General features: G+C 35.6%; 1 protein-coding gene across 1 annotated transcript; it reads left to right on the forward strand.

Annotated features, from left to right (window-relative positions):
* Positions 1 to 2,583: 2,583 nt before the first annotated feature.
* Positions 2,584 to 4,646, forward strand: LOC111905389 (zinc finger protein WIP3). The gene is made up of 2 exons (XM_023901089.3): positions 2,584 to 3,154; positions 3,889 to 4,646. The coding sequence occupies exons 1-2, from the start codon at positions 2,687 to 2,689 to the stop codon at positions 4,327 to 4,329; spliced, it is 909 nt and encodes a 302-aa protein (XP_023756857.1). The 5' UTR covers positions 2,584 to 2,686; the 3' UTR covers positions 4,330 to 4,646.
* The last annotated feature ends 7,141 nt before the right edge of the window (positions 4,647 to 11,787 follow it).

Here is an 11,787-nt window from a genome sequence, read left to right on the forward strand (position 1 = left end):
AACATCTGTAGTAGAAGAGGTGGACCAATGTCTGCAGTCTCAAAAAAAAAGGTTGTTTGTTTTTTTAACATCTACAGACTATTAAAATAAACTAAAATTTAAATAAATTGATTTTTTTAACTTCGAAGTGATTTTTTTAATATTTTTATGACTTTGCTATAAATAATTAACAAATCTAGATCAACATTTATGTATTATTGTATAAAAAGTGAAATTAAAATGGTACAAATTAAGCTATATATTTGATAAAAGCCAACAATTTTGATCGCAAAGTTATACCTAAACATTATAATTATAAATCAAAGAATTTGACACATCAATTGATGGAAATAAAATTCGATTTTTTTCAATTAAATCAATTAAAAACGTAATATAAATATTTTCTCAAGAAATTGATAATATTGTATTAAATAATATTTTATAAAATTTGGGACACAAAATATAAGAATATATTATAATTTTTTTCATATTTGTATAAACAATTTCAAAGACCATTATTGTAATAAATATTTATTTATAAATTTGTCAAAAATATTATGTTTGTATCGTCAGACCTTTTTTTAGTGTAACTTTTTTTTTTTTCCAAATTCATTATCAATAATAAAGATGGAATAAATATAAATTAAAAAAACTAAAAAGTAAAAATATATGTGTTTTTTAGGCTAGAGGATATCTGAAGATGTTAGAAGACTCCGGTCCATATCTGCACCAATAAGAGAGCGCATAAACATTTTTAGGTCTGCAGTCTTCAAAAAAACGAACAGTCTACGAATGTTAATGTCTGCGCATAGTCTGCGGCGCACAAACAGAAGAGGCCAAGAAGATCTGCAGACAAAAAACAAACAACACCTTAGTGTGCGATATTCTCACTACAGAAATCCACTCTGATGGCGACGACAAATTTTAACCCTATGTCGACGACAAGTCGTCAAGGTAGCGTATACCGACAAACGAGTTGTCGACATATCCTAGCCGCGATAGGTGGAAAAAGTCGTCGAATAGATACCCCCTATACCGAGGACAAGTTGTCGACATAAGGTCCGTCGAGAATGATTTTCGATTTTTTTTTATTAATTACTTGTACCGACGACTAATCTTCGCCATAGGTCAACTCTATGCAGACGACTTTTCTTCGGTATAGATCCACGCTATAGCAACAATATATCATCGACAAACGTTTATAACCGTTTTTATAGTTTGTGCTATAGCGACGACATGTCGTCGATATATATCAAAATCGTTTTTACAGTTAAGACCTATACTGACGACATGTCATCAGTATAACCAATTTTTTTAAATATTTTTCATAGATTTTGTAATTACCAAACCAGTTATTTACAACAAATACAGTACATTAAAAAAATTGAGAAATCAAAAAATCTTACGTGAATGTCTTACTGTGGTGGCCGGAAGTAGCTGATTGGTGGAACTTGTTGTCGTCGTCGGTGGTCCTCTGGTTACCACCTTACCGTGAAATAAAGCAAAAACAAAAAAAACACGAAAATCTCAAAATCAAACCCGAAAAAGAGTGAAATCGGAAAAGAGGAATTACATGAGGTCAGCGGTGAAGGGGAATGGTGGGAAGGGTCGTCGGTGGAGAATCGTCGTTGGAGAGAATGATTATGTGTGCGGTGCTGCAAATGAGGGTTGACTGACCTGTTCGTTGAGTTTAATTCATGTGTCGACGACATGTCTTCGATATATAGTTAAAGTAAACGGCGTCGTTTCGTACTTCTTGCAAACTAAAAAAATAATATCAATTTTTTTGTCGTCGACATGTCGTCATGATAAAGTACACTCAGATCGTCTTCCCTCTATATCGATGACAAGTAGTCATCGGGATAGCTTTCCACAAACGACATCGTTTTCTTTATTCTGCAACATGAATTATAAATAAATAAAATTTATATTTTCGTAACATATATCAACGACATGTCTTCGACATAAGTTTTTAGAAAACGTGTAAACCATTCTGTTCTCGCCTAAGCTGTCGTCAACATAAAAGCTCTGGTCAAACAAATTTGGTCAACCCTATATCGACGACATTTGGTCGGGATAGAAGTAGTTGTAACGACGACTGTTGTTGTCGCCATAGATATATATCCTCGACACATGGGTCTTTTCTTGTAGTGTCTCTCCTTCCCTATATTCATCCGTTGTCTCGGTTTACATTAGGTTTGGTATAGAATATTTTTTAATTGTTCAATATATAATCACTACAAGGAAAAAAGTCATTACGGTCAATAAAGTTAACATTTTTTTGTTAACATTAGGTTTGATTAAGAACGATTCCTATTTCTGATCAATTATGGATAATTCTTTAATCTTTTTACTATGTTAACATTTTTTGTTTATAATGTTAAACTTTATAATAGTTAAATTAAAAAGTAAGACAAAGTTAATTGCCATTCTTTATGATTAACATTATGTTATACAAATAAAAGTAGGAAATCTCACAATCTTGGTTGCTCCTAGGGTCCTTTTTTGTCAATCAACCATTTTCCCTAATTGACCACCACCACTCATGTCTTTTTCTCGAACACACACGCACCTTAAAGGCATGAATAAAGATAGAAAGAAAGGCAAAAGGACTTAACCAAACCACCTTACTTTGATAAGTAAAATCCACCCTTTCACACCCATTTAATCTCCCTTCTCATTCCCCTCTTCATGGCCATCAAACATTATGTGCTTTGAAGCTCCACCGTTCTTTGAATGGCTCAAGCCATCTCCTCCTTCTACTTCATCATCCTCTTCATATGACACTATGACGTTCTCTAAAGAACAAGATTTTAGCCAGGAAACCATTCAATGCTTACCCCTACTCAGTCAACTTATCAACCAAGATGATAAAGATAGGGTTTTGACGATCAAAGAAGAAGATCATAACATCGAAAAACTGACAGTAACACTGCATATCGGATTGCCTAGTTACGCAGAAGATTCAGTGGTCACTAAAGAGCTTTTTGAGGAGTTTAAGCAAGAAGATGAGATTAAATCGGATATGAAGATGGTAAAGTTCAATAATGATCATAACAGCGATCATGATCAGACTAGGTTTTGGATACCAACACCATCGCAAATCCTAGTTGGACCTATGCAGTTTGTTTGTTCCTTATGCAACAAAACCTTCAATAGATACAATAACATGCAGGTAAATCTTTTTATAGTATACATAAATATTTTATCCGATCATCTCTATCGATGCATCATATATATTTTATTATTTTGCATTTAATTTCCTAAAACAGAAAAAAAGTTAACCATTTGTAGCGTTATTGCGATGGTTAGATGGTTAAGTTTTTCATGTTCATATATACAAGCATATCAAGATTCATGCATCATGAGAATTAATTAGATAATAAAATAAAATAAATTTCTAAAAATTAATCGGAAAGGAAGGAGATATATACTGTACATTACTGTGTCACTTTTTGAAATCCTTTGAGTAGTTTCAAACTGGGAAAACATTGGGTAACTTTATTGTAGTGGAAGACTGACTGATTGATCAAAGTTTACGTTGAAAATGTTGCCCATTTTGTAATTTATTACTGATCCCATAAATTTTGGTCATCATTTGGGATGATTAAAGATTTAAAGCTGCCCAGTTTTTCTTTGTTCATTTCTTCCATTGTAGTAGGGTCATAGGTAAATGACTCTTGAAGTGGTCATAAAATCAATCAGTCAATTAAAGAATTTTTTGTCGATACAACTCTATAATGCTTTAATGATTGGTTTTCTTGGTTACACCCGATGTTTGTATCTCGCAATGAATACGCTTCTACCATTTCATTTCATGGTTTAAAATCAATCTGAATACCTTGACCAAAAGTCAAATTAGAGATTTTCAAGGGTTGACGTTTACGATTCTTGAATTAATGGTTACAGATGCACATGTGGGGACATGGATCTGAATACAGGAAAGGACCAGAATCGCTAAAGGGTGCACAACCAGCAGCCATGTTAAGGCTTCCATGCTATTGTTGTGCTCAAGGGTGCAAGAACAACATCAACCACCCTCGAGCCAAGCCCTTGAAGGATTTTCGTACTCTTCAAACACACTACAAGAGAAAGCATGGCGTTAAACCCTTTACATGCAGGAAGTATTGCACAAAAAAGTTTGCAGTGAAGGGAGATTGGAGGACACATGAGAAGAACTGTGGCAAATTGTGGTATTGCACTTGTGGATCGGATTTTAAACATAAAAGATCACTCAAGGATCACATTCGGTCTTTTGGAAAAGGTCATTCTCCACATCCATGTCTTGAAGGGTTTGATCAAGATGAGAAGGAATGTCTTACGGGTTCTGAGGATGAAGTTATGCATTAATGGTAGCTAATCGATGAATTTATGTAGGGTTGATGTTATTGGCACTTTGAAAATTGTTAGAAACAATTGTTAAAGTTCTAATAGGATCACCTCTTTTAAGTATACAAGTCTGAGTGTTGTAATAAGGAAGGAAGATTTTCGTAAAGCCATGAAGTCGATAAATTTTCATCTCTTTACAAGTGAGAGGAAAAATACGTGAAATGCCTCTCCTCTATAGAGAAAATTTATTGGCTTCATAGCTAAATGTTGATCTCCACCATATGGATTTTTCAGGTTTTGTTAAATTACAATTTCAATTTTAATTCTTTGTTCACTAATGGTTGAGCTAATAATTTTATGGGTTATGTTTGCATGTTAACGAAATACTAGTATATGTTAGAAATTTTTTATGTTAATAATAGAGTGTGATTACTAAATCTTGGATATTGAGAGGATTGTGTAAAAAGTCACTTTTCCTAGCAATATTTCAATCGTGTAGGGTATCAATTTCACGAAATTTGTAGGAGACCAATGATACAAAGGACAATAACAACTTCGAAATTGACATGGGAAGTCTAGAATAGATAAGTTATAGGCTTTGATTCAGGGACGGACTCAATACGTTGTCCGAGCTACCTAGGATCCGATCCAGGATACCCTCGATTTTTCCGGCCTAGTGTAATTTTTTTAAAATTTTTTCTGGTGTAATGCAAAATTTTCGGCATGTTACCCCTAAAATCATACACGATACCCTTCATGTTTTGTTCTCGGTCCACCACAACTTTTAATTGGTTTGAGAAAGCGAATTATTGGTACAAAACATGTATTTATGTCATTAATTACACTAGAAGAGGATTGGGGTCACAAATGATGGTTTCATAACAGTTGGAAAATAGTTTAGGACACTTAAAAAGAGTTATGTTTGGATCAATGATCAATTGAAGCGGACGTCATTGAACCAAAAATTGTTGTTTCTTTCGACAATAGACCATATATATTAATGTGCATCTTAGTCCACTATGTGTGGACCCCTTTGTGATTTGATGTGTTCATAAAAGAGAAGCTCTTTCACATATGGACTCTTCACTTCTTCGTACATACTTAAGTGTACCTTAAAATCTCTTGTTACCCTTATGAATTCTAACAACCTTAAATGATTGATGACCCTAAAATGTCAAACACTATCTTTTTTTTGTATGGAATAAATCCATTTTAACTCGATTTGAATATTTTATCATCTAAAATGGTTGAAAAATTAATGCAATATCAATTTGGCAAAAATTCATTTTGTCATGTTTTTAATGTTTTATCATCTATTTTATGTGATATTTATAAAGTATAAATAGGAAATAATAATATGTGTTATGTATGGATAAATAAATACCCATTTCGTTAGGGATCTTAGTGTTACCAATTTACCATATCTTTTGTGTAATAAGATATTTTACAAGCTGCAAATAGGATTTAGACAACGATCTAATGCAAGAAATATGGTACTGAGTGTACACTTTATAAGGTTAGTTTAACATGAACATGACAAATGGTTGGAGTCAAGGTATTTCCCCTTGCGGTGGGAAAACATGATTAGAAGTAGTAGATCAGTATCAAGGTATGAAATTTGACTACGACAAAATCTACTTAAGTCCATCTTGTAAATACGTTCCAGAAATCCCCTTTGAACCATGTGAATGATTTTGAAATTGGTTTGTCATCTGAAATTATGATTTGGAGTTACCTTTTGGGCTTCTAAAGAAGTGCCTTATATTCTTCCTCAATATTGATGTTTAGGCACCTTATATACTCTTCAGAATGTGAGACACTTTCTAAACATGTTATATCACAGTAGTTAGTCCTAAAAATGTTTGTAACCTTTGAACCAACATTTCATCGTAGTCGTCCATTTAATGGGTATTGTGTGCTAAATACTACATATTTTACTTTTTTACTGTAACAACGGAAATTTTAGAACAAATTTTTCATTTCTTAAAAATGTATTTCCATCCAAAATAAGGCATAAAGATCCAATGTATCATGTCATAATACAAATCATATAAATCCCAAGATCATAAATCCTCCATCAGTGTGTACAGATCACGCCGACGCCTTCCCACGGTCCTCGCTAGTACTTGAAACACATACACAACAACTGTAAGCATAAATGCTTAGTGAGTTCCCCAAAATACAACCTACGCACATACGCCTTTCCAGGCCCTGACCTTCCGGTCCATGTGTCTCAGGGGACTTCCGTCCCGACTGGGTAAACCTTCCGGTCCTACCCACGCCAACCTTACGGTCCACATTACAACGCCTTCCGGCCCATAACATATTCGCCTTCCGGCCCATAACATAATGTCTTCCGGCCCATATCAAGCATATCATACATGGCACATATAACGATTAACTTATCACACATAACACATATGTCTCATACCATATCCGACCTTCCGGTCACACAGTCAAACCCTTCCGGGTATAGTATAGTGAGAAGACTCACCTCGTGTATCTCGATAGCTCGCAAATCCTGGAAATCACTCGTGCTCGATCCTCCGAGCTACAATCCCCCTATAACATCATATGTCTCTAATTAACACTTTTACCACTAAGGTTGACTACCCCTATCAAGTCAACACTAGTCAACTCTGGTCAACGGTCAACTTTGACCGGACTCGGCGAGTGCACTAGGGCGACTCGGCGAGTCTAGACGTTTTCACCAACTCTCTAGGATTCCCTTTTTGACACGTCGAGTATTCCCCTAACTCGACGAGTTCCACCTGGTAAGAATCGCGGGGCCACCCCGACTCAACTCGCCGAGTCTCAAGAACAACTCAGCGAGTTCCAGTTCGACTCAGTCCACCTGTCAACCCTCCCTAACTCGCCTTGACTCACTGAGTCAATCCCATAACTCGGCAGGACCACTCACTGAGTGGTTAAGGACAATATTCATGCTACTCGCCGAGTCTGTTTGTCAGACTCGGCGAGTCCATGCCATGCATCAACTCAAACTTGCTTCTGAGGTCAGATCCGCTCCAACAATTCATAGATCTGGCCTTCCTAAGCTTATTCATCACGTAAATTCCATATCTTGGTGCTCATAATACACCCCATGACTCATAAATGGTGTTTTGACCTTAAGCACAAAGATCCCAATCCAAAACCCCCATGGATTCATAAAAAGCTTGGGCAAAGGGACACTCTGGACCTCCAAGGGTCCAGATCTAGAATCTAACTCGCTTAAGGGACAAAGGAAGCACTAGATCTAGCCACAAAAGGGCTCAATAAGCCATAAATCAATATAAACATCAACATAACAGAGAATAGCTCGAAGGTAGTACCTCAAATGTGATGTTCTGGACCTCAAACCTTCAGGAAGTGGCTCCACTTGATTTCCCTTAGCTATTTCTTCCTTTCCCTTGCAAGATGACACCTCCAAGGTCAATAATGGCTCCTTGCTTTGCTCCAAACGCTCAACCCACTAGGGTTTCACTCAGGGGACTGGTGAGCACAAATGACGGCCTTAAGGCCCTTTAAATTGGTCCCAAACCCGAGAAATTAGGGTTTCATTAAACAGCGCAGACTCGCCGAGTCCATACCTTGGAATCGCCGAGTCCAGGCGCGAACCCGCGTCCAGAACCGCGATCCTACTCGGCGAGTTTGAGCTCCAACTCGCCGAGTCCCCTCACAAAACACCAAAAACATAAGCATAAAAGATACCTGGGAATCCGGGCTATTACATTTACGTATTTAAACATTCCTTACATTTTTTTTATGTTGCTTCATTATTGTATCTAAAAAGTTCGTTATCTTGTAGATTATTATGCACAAAAGCCTAGGAAACCTAAGCATCAAGAAAAATTATGGACCTGAGAAAATGAGTTCTACTCGATCAACAATGATATCCAGAAACTTCAATCATTAATTTGCCACCTTCATCTTCTTGTTTTCTTGCACCTTTTGGTAACGGAATGAACTATAATGTGTTTGAAGTGGCTTCAATGAAACGTCCCTCGTATGAGGCATTTGAAATAGTCATTTAAAATAAACATTTCTATTAATTTACAAATCATTAATAATTGTAGAAAACATTTTGCGGAAGTTGGTCCTAAATAGTCAAGATTTTAACAATGCCTTTTAAATATCCAAGAGGTAAATTTGTCCTTTGTCTTCAAAAAGTCTTCCGATCTAAATACGTATCAAAATACAAGTGTTAAGTTTGGAAAGTTTAGTAGGTTGTCATGAGGTCACCTCTTCAAGAGATTTGGATGAGAGTGATCATCCATACCCAAAGTAAAAACCTCGAAAATAAGCTATAAAACTTGAAGACATATACCAAGCTCAATAAATAGGGAATGAGAACTTCATTAGTAGCATAACACAATCTCAACAAAATCTTAAGATAAAACAATAATCAAATTATCTAATACAATGCAAATTCCTTTACTTCCAAATTCTCATGTGTATCTCAAAGTCCAAACTCTCAATTGATGTAAAAACATTCGGTGTATGTGAGGATGTCACATAGCACACCACATATTTCCCATACGTTATTGGCTCATGTGAAATACCATTTTTCTCATGCCCATCCAAAGTAGGTCCAAAGGATTTATCACCATAGTACCCACCACCTCTAAGGGGGTTGCAAATCTCATGTGCATGTGAAGATTTCTAGAATGTCGTCATCAACTCAAAATTTCTAAATTGAGGAGCCATGAATGTCATAATCACATTAATTCTCAAACCATCGTATGTGGTTTCTCATGATCATGATCAAAACCAAGTTCAAAATATGCGAAAGGTCCCCATGTGTAATAAAACTCTTTTCAAAATACATTTCCTTAATGCACTAACATAATTATAATATTAGTATGTCATATAAATAGGTTATCATAAAGAAAAAGAACTTTAAAATGAAAAAAAAAAAGTATACGTGTATTTTTTTGGTAAATACTCACCTTTGCAACTATAGTCACACCATTTTACTCATAGTATGTATTAAACACCTAGTGGTCACCTAAGTTAACATTAGTTTTATTGGATCATGAAGGATCCTAAAAACGAAATGGCAATGGAAGCATGTATAACAAAATCCATCATGATTCATCCATGTAACCATATACATAATGTCGTGAAGAAAAATAAACAGAGAGAAATAAGAGAATAAATGCTATAAACAGCTTGGATGATTTCTAGCTAGAGCCTAAATAATAAATCTTCTACCGCATGTTCACACCACACTAACAATCCTTCTTTTTGTCAATGCTAGTCCACAAAACCACCAAGAAAAACCCTTTTCTCTCCAACAATACCAAACAAGATATATTGGAATGTTTCCATTTCTTAAGAAGGAAGAACACTAAAACCCTATTTTGTGTGTGCTAGATTTTAAAGAGAACCAAAGTGGAGGAAAGTGAGATCATATATATAGGGATGGAGTCAAGGAGGGTTTTAATGATTATCCTTATCTTACAAATAGTTCAAATACTTAAATAAGATCTTATTCAATCGTATTCAAATTAGCTATAAGTTAAACCCCTCAAGTCATACTAGTTTCTAATTAAGTCACTATATACGTGCTGAATTCATAAACTAGTCTCTGCATAATATTATTCTTGCCGTTTAGAACTTGGATTGTACTTTTTGTGTAACCCTACAGACCCATGCATCATGAGTTGTATTAATTACTTGTTGTGTCAAAGGGAATATCCCCATTAGACTCCACTTGCACATGAGAGAAAAGCTATATAGTAACCCCGAAAATGGTTTGTATCTAGAAATAAAGAATTACTCATAAATGATCATAGGGTATGTCATCAATGAAAAGTACTTAAATAAAAACTAGAAGGTATGAGATAGTCATATCGGTAAGTGAACAAATTTCCTTTTTGTTCAAAAATATCCATATAAACATGAGACACCGAATGATGTCAATCTTAAAACGTTCAAGATTTTGGTTCTTGATAGGCAATCATGGAGACCACAAATACAACTGATCTAATATCAATCAATATCGAGCATTGTTGTGCATTTAGTTTTAGCACTGAATTATCGAGATGCATATATTGTAACACCTCAATTCCCAAGTATTTACATTTTCAACCCTTATTATGTAATTAGTTTGTAAGTTGGTCCTAAGGAGCCTTAAATGAGAAAAACGCATTGCATAGTATGCTGGGCGTACGTGGCCGAAGGCCAAACCCTAATTTTTTGGGTTTAGACCATATTTAAACATCCTTAACTCCTAAAAGCCCCCTCATTCATCAGCCTCCATCCCCATTTTTGACCTTATCTAACCCTAACCTCTTGTGTGAGCATTTTTGGCCTTGGGTGTGTATTTTAGTGATCTTGAAGGAGAAAGAAAAAAGTGGAATCATCTTGGGAGCTCAAAGACAACCTAGATCCAGAAGCACATCATCATTTTGCCCCACTTGGGGGTAAAAAGCTTTGATCTTTATGAAGTTTTTCTTAGATCTTGTTAGCCATGGATTTATGTTCATTTTGGTCCCATAAGCTTGGTGTTTATGAGTATGGTTTACTCTAAATCATTTTAGTTGTCCTTTTAGACGTTTTGGAGTGTTTAGTGTCATAAAAAGTAATCTTGGTCCTTAGTTTCCTTCCATTCATGGGTTATGAGAACTTAATGAGTTCAGGAGTTAGGGGTTTTGATATTGGGCACTTTCTACCCATGCAAAGTCATAAAGTTGGAAACTCAATAACTTAGAATGTTATTTTGGGAATAGATCTGGGTTTTGGAAGAAGTTTCTAAATGGATTAAGAACTTCTTAGAAATGGAAGTTGGCAGACATGTAAGCTAGGCATACTTGATTGTATGTTGGGCGTATGTGATAAACTCCCCGTAAGTCGGTCAAGGTATATTACGCAACATGTGCGAGCTGAGTACACTGGGCATACTCAGCTGATTGAACTCGGTTGAGCCCTTCTGATTTTTGACTTTGACCAAGATTTTGACTAAGTTTGACCTAGGGCTATTTTAGGTATTTTGAGTTGTGGGCTGAGATTTGGTTACTGGTTATTGTGAAGGTGACCGGTAGAGTTCGTATTCAGAGTAGCGTGTTATTCATCTATTTGGTCAGTCTGTGAGGTTAGTGTTTCCCTGTCACAACTAGGAATTCTATACCTTGTAACAACAACAATAGCATTTGTGAATCAAAAATGTGAAAGCATGTATGATGCTTATTCAATAACAACAAAAATTTCCATCAAACACCCTATTCAAACTTTCAAATAGTCTAAGAGAATTGGAAACCCTAAAAATCCCAGTTTAAGTCCATTATGGACTAGGATTACCTTATTGGGCCTAATGGACCAATAAGCTTCCAAATTTGACTATTTTGGGCTTAGAACTCTTATATGGGCTCTAATTGGACCCACTTCCATGACACATAACCTTTTGGGCCTTATAAGCCTAAAATGGACTAGTTTATCTTTAATGGGCCTTATTGGGCCACAACAAATCCAATTAGC

Source organism: Lactuca sativa, chromosome 6, assembly GCF_002870075.4.
Source record: "Lactuca sativa cultivar Salinas chromosome 6, Lsat_Salinas_v11, whole genome shotgun sequence".
Taxonomy (NCBI): Eukaryota; Viridiplantae; Streptophyta; class Magnoliopsida; order Asterales; family Asteraceae; genus Lactuca; species Lactuca sativa.